Genomic DNA, 15,883 nt, shown 5'->3' with positions numbered 1-15,883 from the left:
ATTACCCTGGACAACCTGTTCTGGTGGACCTCCCTACTGTAGGGGAAGTACCACTAGTGCTAAAAACCCCTCTGAATAAACATGCATGGGTAGCCTCTGATGCTCTAGGGAGAGAGCATCGGATAAATACACACTGGATAATTCCATCATTCTAACTTTTTCTGTCCCTTAGTGGCAGGATTCTGTCGTGTTTACTTTTACAGAAGAACCCTGAGGGACATGAGGATCATCTGAACCATGATAACACTGGTGATACTTTTCTGCATCCTACCACAATTCCATGGACAGAATCCTGCTGAGTGGTCGTGGTCTGAAGCTACCATCCATCACACTAATGTTCTAGGATCATATCCCAAGGGTCGCCACCTGAACCTAGAGCCTATAGTGCTGCATGACTCTGAGATATATCGCCCAAGTGAGTGGGGATGGGATCAGAAGGACTGGACTAGAACCCTAACTGGAACAATTGGTGAGTCGATTGTGGTAGCGTGCAGAAAAGTGGAAGGATCTCTCTATGAGAAAGCCACCTCCATTGCAGGTGCCGGAAATTTTTTAGAACCAGCTGGAAAAAACTATTTGCACATCCCTACAACAGAACTGTGTCCTACGACAAAGTGGGAGTGTACCAAACAAATTCCCCTCACTCTGTGCTGCCGGCAGGAGTACGTTGGTAACTACACTTTAGGCCCCAGAACCAACAATGCAATTACAAAGGATTGTAGAAATGAATCTACTGCTTGCTGGCATAATTTTACTTTAGCCAAACCAACTTATGTGACACGCCGTTGGCAAAATAACTTGACAAATCCATTAATTTTAAAAGGCCTGGTTTACAAACTTAAGATAAACACTATAACAAAGTCCACACTGAGTACAGTAGTCACACCCCAGTGGGTAGAAAGGACTGAGAGCACCCTTAGTCAACTTGATACTGAATGGCCTTGGTCCCAGGCTTTTGTTCATTTTTCCGGATCCACAGGAAATGTGAGGGATTTAAAACTATCAACTGTCATTATGCATGAAAATCAGATATACACTGGGCAGGAATGGGAAAACCAAAAAACCTGGCAGCTTCAAGGGATAGTGGGGAAAAAAATTAGTATAGGATCCGAATGATTAACGGAACTACCCATAAAAAAGGCAACCTCAATCGGTGTTTTGACAGATCAAACAAATAAGCATGAAAAGGTTTGTACGCACCCAAGCTTACAGGATTGTTGGCACAATTTTACATTGGCACAAACCATAGAAGTGGTTTGTCTTTGGTCCAAAAAATTTTAAGTTTATAGTAAATGCTATAGCCCAACTTGTTACAATTTACACCACCACCACTCCAGCCCAACCACCGCTTATGCTTAGCCCAAGAATTTTTGAAAATGGACCAGATATAATTAGGAAAACAGGACAACAACAAATACTGTTCAATCCGGCATGGTCTCTTAAACAAGTCAAATTGCTGATGCAAAGTAATGTCTCAGAAATTCAGCCGGCCTGTTCGCCTTTTTTGCAAACTTCCTTTGAGGGTTGGATGACCTGGTTGCAAAAGCGGAACTCTTTTAAAAGACGGACGCTAAGAGACATAACCGGTGTTGTGGGAACAGGATTGGGAATTCTAAAGAGTATTGATTCAGAAGTATTAATGAATAAAATTGGCTGCTACAACTAGAGATTTGACCAAATTACAACAACCACTGCAGTCGTCCTTATTGGCTTTAGGAACACACCAGTGGCTGCTATCAAACATTTTGCCAAATTGGGGAAAGGTAAATGTAAATGACCACAAATTGGTAAATGATGCACTCGGTGCTACACAGAACAACATTTCTTTGGCTCCCAGCTGTATCCAGGCACAATTGTGGATGCAGTCAGTTGCTGCCTCAATGATAAGAGAAGGTGAAGAAGGCACTTTTCCTACTGAAATTGGGAAAATAATTTGGGACAGTGCCACTGATTTTGAAAGAGAATTCCAATCCTGGTGGAACCTGGTGAATTTTACTTACAATCCCATTACAAACACAGCCATGGCTTTTGTGTTAACCATACGTAATGCCTCAGTGCATTTGATATTTCCTATGATTGCATTAGGGCTGAATGATGATGGAGCTGTTCTCTATCCTTATGAGCATTGGGAATGGGCCCGGTCAAATGGGTGAGAAATGGCAAAATGTTAATTTAGAATCTTGTATTGTCTGAGAACAACAAGGGTTCATCTGAGAAAGCAATGCAATCATAGCTCAAGACATTTGTTTAGACACAGAGCAAAATATCTGTCATTTTGAAATTCATCCTAATGAGGCTTCTGAAACAGTCCTTACATACACAGGCAATAGATGTGCATGCTTAGAGCTGCTTGTGATTTTGTATTAGTAGACAATGTTGTAGTAGATACCAAAAATCATTCAAATTTCTGTGCTTGTAACTTTACCAAGATTACAGGATGTGATTTCTCTTTTGAAGCTCCAGTTACCTCTCATTACCTATTGCAATCCAACTACACACTGATTCACAAACTGATGCCTACTCCTATTGGGATGGATCTCACTTTGGTAAGACAACTGCTGCTCCATCGAGACTTAGTTGAAATCCTTGAGAAGATTGAGAAAAACGCACAGAAAGCCCTGGTGACTGTTCATCACAATGTGAGACAGATACCCCGTGTCATGGAAAGGGTGGAGAAAGATGCCGAGCACAGGGGGTGGGATACTCTTTTAGGTGGTCTCCTACTGCCACGGGTGTCCTGAGCAGTCTGTGTCATCCCATTGTTATCCTTTTGATACCAATTCTGCTTGGTTTTATTTTATCAGCAGTCCCATTCGTTATGAATTGGAGCATGAAACAGCTGACAAGATTGACGTCTATAGTTAATGCACACAACTTGGCTGATGTCCCATGCACTGTGGACATCCCCAAGACTTTGACACAAGGCAATTATGAATAAGCATATATGTGTTGGAATAATCCTTAATTTCCATTTATGATTTTCTGGGAATTACTTTCCATTTTTAGTGAATTGTTTTAGAAAATCATTTTTTGAAGTTAATGCTTTTATTATGATTTGTTTATTGCTTTTGCTTTTGATTATTTGTAACTTGTTTTAACCATTTGAAAATTGTTATAAAAGTAATATTGTTTAATTAATCAACCGTTTGTGAAAATTGTTATGCTAAGCAATATGAATTATGTTTGTTTATTGTTTCCCTTTTTCCCCTCCTTTTCCTATCCTTTCGTTTCCTTCTCTCTCTCTCTTTTCCCTCTCTTTCTGTTGTCCCTATTTTACCGGGTTATACTACCAACGTATGGCGAGTTCTGCAGACCCATCAGCAACACTCCAGAGTTCTGCTGATGAAGATCCCTCAAGACAATCGTGAGTCACGGGGTCGTGTGAGAGTCTGTCCGAATTTTCCTTCATCTGCCTCACGATCATCATTGGGGACCACTGAAGAGAAGACCCCCCCCTGTCTTAAATCTCTGGCTCCAAAGGAGAAAGTCATGTGCCTGAGACCTGAGAGCGTTGCCAAGCCATTGTTTGTTTGCACAGGTGTTGTTTGCTGTGTGCTGCACTGAGCCCAATGAGAAGAAGAAGGAAGCACCGTGCCCTTTGTGCAACAACAGCCTTGGGAGCTGTCCCACCTCTCAGCCTGGCTGGACTTCTCCTGAGTTCTGGGTGGTCTCCCACAGAAGACCCTCACCTGTTTTACAACCACCGTGACAGACAGACTGAGATGCAAGGAGCCTCTCCATCAAGGAGTGAGACATGAAACCCCCATGTGAAAAGGCCCCTCTGCTCCTTCCAAGGACTGGGACTGAAACCCCCAGCCCGGGGCAGGTGTGTGGGGGAGGCAAGCTGACCAAAGCGAGATGTTTGCCTGCAGGTTGTGACCGCTGGACCAAGAACACAATGGCTCTCGTTTACTGCTGAGAGCATGGACTACCTGTTACATCTATTCCTTATTGTATCTGTTTCCCCCTCCTCGCAATATCCAATAGTGTTATCATAATAAAAACCTCTGAGTTAGCCAGAGACTTGGAGATCTCCCTGACATAACAGGCGGATCCTTGACTGGACTGGACCAAAGGACTTCGTCTCTACGTTTGGTAGCTCTATCCCCCTCTTTCTCTCTCTCTCTCTTTTGTCTCTCTCTTCCTCTATCTTTTTCTCTCCCTTAATCCCTCTATCGCATTTTGCTGGGGACATTCAATAAAGGTGCATTTCTTTCGATTATCATTGCAAACCCCCTTGTACCGTGTTGGTTCTTTTTGCACCCTGAGATCAAATCCACGAACCATCACAAAACCCGTCCGTGAGGACAGATCGTGACAGCCCCCGAGGACCCCTCCCCAAATTCCCCCCCAAAGCCCCCACAGCACCCCCAGACCCCGCTAAAACCTCCTCAAGTTGCCCCAAGACCCTCCCCAAATCTCCCCCAAATGTCCTCAAGACCCCTCCCCAAATTCCCCTTACGACCCCTCCAGGACCCCTCACCTGTTCCTGCGCCTCCTCAGCAGCTCCCGGAGCCCCGCGTCCTCTCCCAGAGCCTGCCCCGCTCTCTCCAGCGCCTCCCGCAGGACCCGCCCGAGCCCGGGGCGGCTCCCGGGGGTCCCTGAGGGGGTCCCGGGGGGCGGCGGGGGGGGAGGAGGCGCCCGCTCCATGCCCGGCCCCGGGGTCAGGGGGCGCCGGTTCGGGCTCGGCTCTGATTGGCTGGAGCGGCGCGGGGAGTGCAGAAGTGGATCAGGGGAGACGCTCGGTGATTGGTTGGTTTCATAGAGGGCACGGTGATTGACAGGAGAGGGGCGGGGAGGCGGGCTTTGACGAGGAGAGGCGCGCGGTGATTGGTTGGTTCGGCTCGAGAGAGGCGGCAGTAGCTGATGGGATACCTGCCGTGATTGGTTGGTTCGGCGCGTGTGGAGGCGGGCTTGTCTGAGGGGAGGCGTGCAGTGATTGGTTGGATCGGCGCACGGGGAGGCCGCTCTTCCTGAGGGGAGACCCGCGGTGATTGGATGGTTTGGGGCGGAGCGCGCCGCTATTGGCTGGGAAAAGTCCGGGATTATTAAGGGAACATTCCCAGTTTCTTGGAGATAAACTCTCAGATTTTTATGGAAAAATTCCCATATTTTTGCAGGAGAAACATTCCCGGAATTTTTGACTCCACATGACCCCAAATAACCCAAATAACCCCAAAACACTCGAAATAAACCCCAAATAACTCCAAAAAACCCAAACAATACCCAAAAGTCCCCCAGATAACCCCAAACAAATCCAAATAACCACAAAAAACCAAAAAAAACCCTAAATTAAACCCATAAAACCCCAAATTATTTCAATTCCACCTTAAAAATGCCATATACACCTAAAAAAATGCCAAGATAAACCCAAAGAACATCAAACAATTCCAAATAAACCCAAATAAGCCCAAACTAACCCAAATACTTCCAAATAACCCCAAATAAATAGAAATGAACCAAGTAAAACCGAAGATAAACCCCAAATAATCCATAAATAACCCCAAATAAACCCCAAACAATCCCTAAATAAACCCAAAGAAACCCCAAGTAACCCCAGTTCCTCCTGTTCCCACCCCGAAACAGATCCCGACCAATCAGAACGCGCGGCACTGATGACGATCCACTTGCTGGGCAGAAACTCAGAGCACTGGGCCCGCTCAGCGATTTTCAGCCAATCAGCGCCCGGTCCGACTCTGACTCATCAGTTGCCAGGCGCAGACCAAGGCCTCTCACTGCGTTAAACACTCACAGACCGCGCGGGGTAATTTCCAGCCAATCAGAGCGTGTCTCGCTGATGACTCATCAGTTGCCAGGAGCGCAATTTGGGGAGGGGGGGGAAGGTGACCCTGGGGATGGGCTGGGGACCCCAAATTAATCCAAAACGGGGTTGCGACCCCAAAACGGAGCAGGAGGGGCCTGGAGCCCCCAAAACCATACACGGGGGAGGGGACTGGGGGAAGGATTGGAAAGGGGAGGGAGAGTGGGGAAGAGAGGGGGGTGGGACCCCAAAATTGAGCTGGGAGGGGAATGGGACACCCAAATTAAGCTGGGAGGGGTATGGGATCCCAAAACTGAGCTGGGAGGGGGGTGGGACCCCCAAACCGGATGAAGCCAATTTTGTTCCTGGAATATGAAAAGTAGTTTATGGATATGCATGAGGGTCTATGAATATGCAACAGGCTGATGTCATGGGAGACAAGGACCATCGAGCAAAGGTTGTTATGTCCACCAAGACCCCCCAATAATTTTCAGGTACACCCCTTATATTAATCTGGTTTTAATTCCATCAGCCTGTTGCATATTCATAGACCCTCATGCATATTGATAAACTCATTTACATATTTCAGGAACTATTTCACATGGCCCGTCCTTGGGGGTGTCTCCTCATTTCAGGAGCCTCCACTGAAATGGAAAATGTAATCTTCCTCCCTTTGAAAAAATTATTATTATTATTATTATTATTATTATTATTATTATTATTATTATTATTATCATCATCATCATCAACATCATCATCATCATCAATAAGAATAAACAACTATAAAAATTATAATTAAGTTTGAAATTAAGAGGCTCTCAGGCAAAGATATGGGAGTAAAAATAACAGTTCTTTATTAGGAAAAATTAAAAATACAAATGCAGTAGTACAAACAAAAAAAAAAGATGTGACAGAGTCAGAATCCTCTGGGAATCCAGTAGAGAATGAGGCTGATCCTTTGGAATCCAGTGAGAAAAGGGCTGATCCTCTGGGAATCCATTTCTTACCCCCCAAAGACAGGGCAAAGGCAGGGCCATGGAGTTTTTATAGGGTATCCCAAGGGTGGAGTTGGGGTTTGGGTCAGGGGAGGAGTTCTCAGCAACACAAGAAGGGTGAGATCAAATTCCTGCCTCTTAGCAACAGCAGCACTCCACACAGAACGAGTCCCCAAATCCTAAATTCCCTCTAAAACAACTGAGAAATTGTGGAACTGCAGATATATTCGATCAATTTCCTTCATTTAACCCAGATTGGGGTCTTTTTAAAGGATGAAGGTGAAGCAGAGGAAAATTAAGGCCAAACCAAAAGGAGAAGCAGCCAGGAGTGTTCCCAACATGGATCACAGGGAATGTGATGACACCAGGCAGGGGGGGCCAGCTATCTCTAGGGGGAGCTCAGGCAGCCTGGGGGCATCCTCAGGTGACCCAAGAGACCCAAATTTGGGAGAAAACCCCAGCATTTGGAGGTTCCAGGTGTTCTGGAAGGTTCCAGGTGCTCCAGGTGAGCTCCCAGGCCCCATTCCAGCCCCCCCAGGTGTGTTTGCTACCTATCCCCAGATGTGTGAGTTACCTGTAACTGAAACACCAGATAGGCCATGGCCCTGTGACACTCCCAGGTGTTACCTGTCCCAGGTGTGTTTGCTCCCTGTCCCAGCTGTGTTCCCTGTCCAGGTGTGGCCTCACCTGCAGCTGGAAGGCCAGCTCAGCCGTGGCCCTGCGGGCGCTGACGGCTCCATCACACTCAGCCTGGGCCACCTGGAAGTCGCGCTGGGCTCGCGCCGTGGCCTCCTCGCTCAGCAGCTGCGCCGACACCTGCTCCTGCCGCGCCCGCGCCTCCTGTGGGGACAGCGGCACTGGGAGGGACTGGGAAGGACTGGGAGGGACTGGGAAGGACTGGGGAATGGGGTGCTGGGAGCACTGGGTGTAAGGGGGGTGTTGGGGCACTTGGGGAATAGGGGTACTGGGGGTACTGGGAGAGACTGGGAGGAACTGGAACGGGACTAGAAAGGCACTGTGAGCACTTGGGAGGGACTGGGGTACTGAGGGTACTGGGAGGAGCTGGACAAGAACTGGGAGGTGCTGGAGTGGGATTAGTGGGGTATTGGGAGAGTACTGGGGGTACTGGGGCAGTTTGGGGAATGGGGTACTGGGGACACTGGGAGGGACTGGGACAGACTGGAATGGGAAATGAACGGCACTGGGAGGGCACTGGGGAACGGGGTACTGGGAGCACTGGGATGAACTGGGACCCACAGGGAGAGCACTGGAGGGCACTGGGAATAGTGGGGGGTGACTGACAGGAAGGTGACCCAGCTGCCCCCAGGTGTGTCTCCAGGGGTGTCCCCAATGTCCCCAATGTCCCCGGTGTCACTCACGCGGATCCCGGCGTCGCGTTTGGCCTCGGCCTCTCCCACGCGGGCGTCGTGCTGCACCTGCGCCGTGCAGCCCTTCCCGAGGGAGCGCAGGTAATCCTGCACGGGGACACACCTGTCACACCCGTGTCACCTCCCTGTCACACCTGTGTCACACCTGTGTCTCTTCCCTGTCACACCTGAGTCCCCATCTGTGTCACCCCTGCACCTGCGCTGTGCTGCCCTTCTCAAGGGAGTGCAGGTAACCCTGCATGGAGACACACCTGTCACACCTGTGCCACCTCCCTGTCACACCTGTGTCACACCTGTGTCCCCTCCCTATCACCTATGTCACACCCCTGTCACCTCCCTGTCACACCTGTGTCACACCTGTGTCACCCCATCCCCCCAGATGTATCCCAGGTGTGTATTAGCCTCCCCCAGCTGTACCCAGGTGTATCCCAGGTGTCCCCATCTTGTCCCTGGGCATCTCCAAGTGTGTCCCAGGTGTGTCCTGAGTGTCTCAGTTATGTCCCAGGTGTGCCCCAGGTGTGCCCAGGTATCTCCAGCTGCCCCCTCGGGTGTGTCCCAGCTCTCCCCAGCTGCTCCCAGGTGTATCCAAGGTGTATCCTGGCTGTCCCCAGGTATGCCAGGTGTCCCCAGATGTGTCCCCAGCTGTCCCCGGCCATGCCCAGGTGCATCACCTGCTCGTCGTGCACGTCCTTGAGGGTGTAGCTGACCACGGAGATGCCCATGTTCACCAGGTCAGAGGAGGCCACATGGAAAACCTGATCCGAGAACTTCTGCCGGTCCTTGTAGATCTCCTGGGTGGGGCCAGGGTGGGGCTTAGCAGGGCGGGGCTCAAATGGGGGTGGGGCTTGGCTGGGCAGGGCCCAAGAGTGGGGGTTAAGTTGGGCAGGGCTCAGTGCTAAAAGGGGCAAGGCTTAGTAGGGTGGGGCTCAAATTAGGCAGGGCTCAACAGAGCAGGGCTGAAAGGGGTGGAGCTTAGAGGGGTGGGGCTCAAGTAGGTGGGGCTTAGCAGGGTGGGGCTCAAGTAGGGTGGGACATTGCAGGGCAGGGGTGATGCTTAGTGGGCCCGGGCTTAGCGGGGGGGGGACAAGGGGGTGGAGTTTAAATTGGGCCAGGCTTATTGGGGTGGGGCTTAGCAGAGAAAAGGCACAGGGATGGTGGGCGGGGCATGGTTTACCCAGGGGGCGTGGCTTGAGACAATGGGTGGTGCCAGGCAGGCAAAGTGCTATCTGGGGGTGTGGCTTTGATCTCAGGGGCGTGGTTTGGTTCTGTGGGTGTGGCTTAAGCAGAAAGAGATCAGGTTTAAGGTGGGATGTGGCTTGAGCAAAGTGGGTGTGATCTAAATTGAGGGGTGGGGTCACGATTAAGGCAGGGACATGACTTGATGCAGGGGCATGGCTGGAGTCATGGGGTGGAGTCTGGTGGGTGTGGCTTTGAGACAGGGTGGGGCTTATACTGGGGCAGGATCAAGAAGGGAGGCAGGGCTTAGGGTAGGGGTGGGGCAGGAGTGGGCATGGCTTTAGAGGGAAGGAGGATCTTGTGCTGGTGGGCAGGGCTTTAGAAAAAGGGTGACATATTGTGGGTGTGGCTTTACAGGGGGTATGGCCTCCTCCAGGGGTGGGGGCTTTCAAGGGGTGGAGCTTATGGGTCAAATGGGGGGAAATCTCTTAAAGAGCCACATCCCAGCCCAAGGGGAGATGGCAACTTCCCCCTGAGGGGGTGAGTCAATCCAGGTTGGCACAATGGGGGCGTGGCTTCTGAGATCTGGGATTTCTTAAAGGGGCCACGGCCCATCCCAAATGGGGGGCATTGGTTGGATCCCAAATGGGTGTGTCTGTCCTGGGAGGGGCGTGGCTTCCCCGAAGAGGGCGTGGCTTCCCCCAGCCCCACCTCCACAGTCATGTGGGCCATGATGGCGCGCTGGTGGCCCTCCAGCGTCTCCAGGGCGATCTGGCCGATCTCGCTCTCCGACTTGCCCAGGAACATCTGGCAGGCAGCTGCCAGCATCTCCTTGTTCTGCCCCTGGATCTTCACCTGTGGGGGAGCTGGGATCACCTGGGGACCCCCCCAGCCACCCCTGGGACCCCCCAAAATTGGCATGGCCCCTTTCAGGGGTAAGTGTGGGATCGCCTTTTGAAGTTTGATTGATAGGGTGGGGATCACCAGGGTAGCGCCCTTTGTAGAGTATAATCCACTTTGATGGGGCTTGGGGGTCCACACCAATCCCAGCCCATTTCTGGGGAGGTCTTACCCCTCTTAAAGGGGTCCCCACCACCAAAAACTCCTTTTAAGGGAGATCAAGACCCTCCAGTGGGATTTTGGTGTCCCTGCCACCCAGAACCACTTTAAGGATTGGACTTTGACCCCTTTAAGAAGGGTTTAGGAAGGCTGCCCCATCACAAACCTTTTTTATTTTTTACGGTTTTTATAAAGGCTTTAAAGGGAGTTTAAATGTTTTTTAAAGGATTTTTAAAGGATTTTTCCTCCTCTTAAGGAATTTTTGGGTCCCCACCACTCCAAGCCTCTTTTAAGGAGGATTCCCCCTCCAATCCCAGGGGTTTGGGGATCCCCAAAACTTCGAGCTCCTTTCAAGGGATTCCTCACCCCTAAATGCCCTTTCTGGGAGCCTTTTTAAACCCGGCAAGTGTTTCCGGTGGGCCCCACCACTCCAAACCCCCTTTAAAGGGCTCCTTCCTCCCCCGAGTTCTTTTGCGCTTCCCGCTGCCATCGCCGCTTTAAGAATGCCCTTAGGGGGGCCCCACAACAATCTCACTTAAAAGGGCCATGCCACCCCGGTTGGTTCGGGCAGGGAAGCCCCGGGGGGGTTTTGGGGGGTCCCGGAGGATTTTTGGGAGGTTCTAAGGAGATTTCGGGGTTTCAGAGTGTCGGTTTGGGGGTCCCGAGGGGGTTTTGGGGGTACCCGCGTGGGATATTTGGGGGTTCTGGGGGGATTTGGGGGGTCCCAGAGGGGAATTTTGAAGGTTCCCAAAGAGATTTTGGGGGTTCTGAGTTGATTTTTGGGGGCTCTGAATGGGGTTGTTGGGGTCCCAGTGGGTTGCTGGGGTCTGGGGAGGGCTGCAGGTACCGAGGGGCATTTTGGGGATCCCGGGAAGATTTTGGGGGGATCATGAGTGTATTTTTGGGGATTCCGAGGGGGAATTTTGGGGTGTCCAGGAGGGGATTTTTGGGGTTTTGATGGGAGATTTTTTAGGGGGGTTTGGAGGTCAAGGAAGGGACTTTTGGGGGATTCTGAGGGGGGATTTTTGGGGCCCAAGGAGGGGATTTTTGGGGGCACAGAAAGCAATTCTGCGGGGATTTCTGGGGGGGGTGGGGGTTGGGATTTTTGGAGGGCGGGGGGGGTTGTGCTGTTTTGGGGGTCCAGGAAGGGATTTTGGAGGATTTTTGGGGATTTTTGGCAGTTCTGATGGGGGATTTTCTGGGGTCCATGAGGGTATTTTTGGGGTATTTTCGGGGTGGTTTTGGGTCGTTCCAGGGGTACCTGTGCGATGCCGGTGACGGAGATGGGCACCCCGTGGCGGGTGTAAACCTTCTCACTGCGCACGGGCAGCGTCAGCGTGTTCAGGGAGATCCTGGGGAGGCCGGGGAGATCACCCCAAATCTCTGGGGAACCCCCCCCACCCCGAACCCCCAAAACCCCCCCCCCGGGCCCCTCCTCACCGCTGGATCTGCTGCAGGCACGGGATCACCAACACCCGGCCCCCGGCCACCATCACCGGGGGGCTGCGGCAGAAACCTGGGGGGCACCGAGAGCTGGGGGGGACCCTAAACCCCGAGGGGACCCCAAAACCTCGGGGGGACACGGGGACACCCTCAGGAATCCCCGGAACGGGTTTCGGGGGGGTCCAAGGAGGGGCTTGGAGGGGGTTGGGTTGGTCAGGGGGGATCTCAGGGGTTTTGAAGGGGGGAAATTGGGGGGAAAATCTGGGGGAAAATTTGGGGGGGAGACCCCAGGAGTCCCGGGGTGGGGCAGAATGGATGGGGGGGACCCTCGGGGAGGGGTCTGGGGGGTCCCAGGAGGGGTTTGGGGGCTTAGGAGGGGTCCGGTCCAATGAGTCCCAGGGTGAGTTTGGGGGTCCGGGGGGGGTTCCCAGGAGTTTTGGGGATAATTCTGGGGGTTCCTTGGAGGGTTTTGGGGGGATTTTGAGGGTTCCCAGGAGATTTTGAGGGCAGAGATTCTGGGGGTTCCCGGGAGTTTTTGGGGAATTCCGGGGGTTCCCAGGAGATTGAAGGGCGCGGGCGGGGGTCCTGGAAGGGTTTTTGGGGGGAATTCTGGGGGTTCCCGGGAGTTTTTGGGGCATTCTGGGGGTTCACGGGAAATTCTGAGGGGATTTGGGGGTCCCCAGGAGTTCTGAGGGTCACCAGGAGCCCCCGGGCCCCCCGAACTCACCCGACACCACCATGGCCTCGTTGGGGCCGCAGGTGAAGAACATCGCGGCGGGGAAGGGCCGCGGATCGATGGGAGCCGATGGAGATCGATGGGGATCAGTCGGGATCGATCGGAACCAATCGGGATCAATCGCGATCCGCGACCGCCGCCCCGATCCCGGCAGCCCCCGCGCACGTCACTTCCGCATTGGCTCGGTGACGTCACCAAACACGCGGTTTCCCATTGGCTGCCGCGCCAAGGGCGGGTAGGGGAAATCTGTTCTGCCTGGCAACCTGTGACGTCCCTGATTTCCCGGCGCTCCATTGGCTGCGCCCTGCTCAGATTTCCGTATTTTCCATGGGCAATGAACAATTTCAGTAAAGGATGAACCTGGAGGTGAGAGCAGTGACGGGGTCTGGGGAGTTCCCGACCATGGTCATCTCACGGTCATCTCATGGTCAGGTCATGGCCATAATTGTATCATGGTCATCTCACGGCCACGATTGTGTCATGGTCAGAATCATCTCATGGTCATGGTCATGGTGATGGTCATTTGATCACAATCATCTCACGCTCATGGTCATCTCATGGTCAGGATCATGTTATGGTCATGGTCATGTTGTGGTCATTTCTTGGTCACAATTCCTCACGGCCATGGTCATCTCACAGTCATTGTTATGTCATGGTGTCATGGTTTGACACTGGCACAATGCCAGTGCCCCCATGAGGATACCCTCTCCCTGGTAGCTGCTGTGAGATGTGACCAGGAATAAGCAAAGCAGGCTCCTACTTAGGGAAGAAAGAAAACAAAACTTTATTAACTACACTACAACTATGGATAAAAAGGAACACACACACAGGGAAAATGAAAACCTTACAAATACATTTCCTCCTCCCCCCACCAAATTTCCAACACAATACATCTATTCCTCAAATCACCAACTCTTAGTCCAGCACCACTCTTCAGACAATCAATCCTCATTCATCAAGAGGAGAGGAGTCCTTCTTGTACCATGGGCTTCCCCTGGAAACACAGCTGAAGCCTCTTGTGTTTCCGTGTCACTCGTGGCACCGCCCGGAGTGCATCTGCCGTCGTGACCTCTTCCTTTCATGTCCAGTGCTCTCACCACTGAACACGGACCAGAGCTGCTTCTGGGGTTGTCTTTTTTAAGGATGCTCTGTCCCGATCCAAAAAAGGCACAGTCTCACCTTTGGGACACCTGTCCCCACAATCTCTCCTTTGGGACACCTGTCCCCCCCATATTTTTTCACCCCCTGGGGCCGAGGGGCACCAACACTGAACCCTCTTGGTTCTGAGGCATTGCCTCCCCCTGGATGCAGTCTCTGTGTCACAAGGAACATGGTTCTGTCCATGGCTGTACAAAAAGAGTCCAGCAAAAGCCACTCCATCATCTCTTCCCACTAGGATTCTTCTCTACTCTTCCACTATTTCTCACTCTCCCAGACCTCTCTCACACTTGCACATTTCCCTCCTCATCTTCCACTCTATCTTCTAGGAGAGGTCAATGATCTGTAAAGTTCTCATTCTCCGAAAGTGGTTAAAAGCTCCTACAAGCGGCCGGCTGAACCCCCCCCTTCTTCTCCGTCCCAGCCGTGCTGCTGGCACAGGCCCATGTTTATCCATGTTTATCCAGTTTCAAGGTTACAGTCCCAGGCAGCGGCTCTCTCTCTCTCTCTCTCTCTGTGTCTCTCAGGGGGGGCTGCCCGATGGCTCCCGGTGTCTCTCTCTCTCTCTTCCACCCTTCCACCCCCGGGCTCAGGCCTACCTCTCCTGGCCACATGGCTTTCCCCTCTCCCTGCCCAGCCAGCAGCTGGGCCGGGGGAGAGACCCGAACTCTTTCCTCACCAGAACTCAAGAGGAGCCTCCCAGGGGAGAGCCCTGCTTTTACCCCGTGTTCTCAGAGGCGTGTCCATGTCCTAATGGCCAGGTTAAATGCCAATATTAAAGTCTGACTATCCATTGGCCAAAACACAGCATCCCAAAAAACACATTTCCTGTCAAACCGCCACATTCCACCCTTCGCCTCTGAGAACAAACTTTCTAAAATGGTCAAAGTCATGGACATTTCTTCGTCACCTTATGGTCATGGTTGTGTCATGGTCATAGTCATGGTCATCTCATGGTCATCTCTTGGTCTCAATATCTCATGCTCATGGTCATGTCACAGTTGTAGTCGTGTCACCATCACACTCATGGTGTCACCATGATGGTCATGGTCAATTCCTGATCACCATCATCTCATGCTCATAGTCAACTCACCATAATGCTCATATCATTCCTGATTACCATCATCTCATGGTCATGGTCACAGTCATGGTCATAGTTCTGTCAAATTAGTATCATGGTTATGGTCATGGTCATCTCATGGTCATGGTCATCTCGTGGTCATGGTCATCTTGTGGTCATAATCATCTCTTTATCACCATTATCTCATGGTTGTGGTCACCTGTGGCCACAATAATTTCATAGCCATGGTTATATTGTGTTCATCTCCTAATCTCAAACATCTCATGCTCACGGTTGTGTCATGATCATTGTATGGTCCTCATGGTCTTGGTCATCTCCTGATCACCATCATCTCATGCTCACTGTCATCTCACTGTAATGGTCATCTCATGGTCACCGCGTGGTCATCTCAAGGTCATGGTTGTGTCATGGTCATTGCATGGTCAAGGTCATCTCATGGTCTTGATCGCCCCATGGCCATAATTTAGTCATGATCATCTCATGGTCATTTCATGGTCATCTCATGGTCACAATCACATCATCAAAGCAATGGTTGTGTCACAGTCATGGTTATTCCATGGTCATGGTCATCTCATTGTCATGATCATCTCATGGTCATAATCCTGTCATGGTTGTGGTCATCTCACAATTGTCTCATGGCCTTGATCACCACATGGCCATGATGTGTTGTGGTCATTTCATGGTCTTTGGTCACAGTTATCACATGCTCACAGTCATGGTCATCTCATTGTTACCTCATGGTCAACTCATGGCCACAGTCACATCATGGTCATCTTACATCTGTGGTTGTGTCATGGTCATGGTTATCTCTTGGTCAGCTCTTGAATCTTGTCATGATCTTGATCATTTCATGGTTGTGGTTGTATTATGGTCACAGTCATGGTGATCTCATGGCCTTGATCACCACATGGCCATGGTTGCATTGTGGTCATGTCTTGGTCACTATAATCTCATGGTCACGGTGATCTCATGGTCACAGTTGTATCTCACTGTAGTGGTCATCTTATGATCATGGTTGTGTCATGGTCATGGTCATCTCATGGCCATCTCAGGGTGATGGTCATTTCCTGATGACCATCACCGTAT

At 51.3% G+C, this 15,883-nt stretch overlaps 1 protein-coding gene and 1 pseudogene across 1 annotated transcript; one reads left to right on the top strand and one right to left on the bottom strand.

Annotated features, from left to right (window-relative positions):
- The window catches only part of LOC118700766 (zinc finger protein OZF-like), an 83,496-nt pseudogene that overhangs the window by 34,177 nt on the left and 33,436 nt on the right, over nt 1–15,883 (top strand).
- Nucleotides 6,591–12,703, bottom strand: LOC118700770 (flotillin-1-like). The gene is made up of 7 exons (XM_036405359.2): nt 12,550–12,703; nt 11,820–11,895; nt 11,641–11,731; nt 10,032–10,175; nt 8,816–8,935; nt 8,136–8,231; nt 6,591–7,596 (listed from the first exon to the last, which is right to left on the bottom strand). The coding sequence occupies exons 1-7, from the start codon at nt 12,590–12,592 to the stop codon at nt 7,327–7,329; spliced, it is 840 nt and encodes a 279-aa protein (XP_036261252.1). The 5' UTR covers nt 12,593–12,703; the 3' UTR covers nt 6,591–7,326.

This window comes from Molothrus ater, chromosome 33 (assembly GCF_012460135.2).
Source record: "Molothrus ater isolate BHLD 08-10-18 breed brown headed cowbird chromosome 33, BPBGC_Mater_1.1, whole genome shotgun sequence".
In the NCBI taxonomy this organism is placed as follows: domain Eukaryota; kingdom Metazoa; phylum Chordata; class Aves; order Passeriformes; family Icteridae; genus Molothrus; species Molothrus ater.
This window is presented reverse-complemented; position numbering and strand designations above follow the sequence as displayed.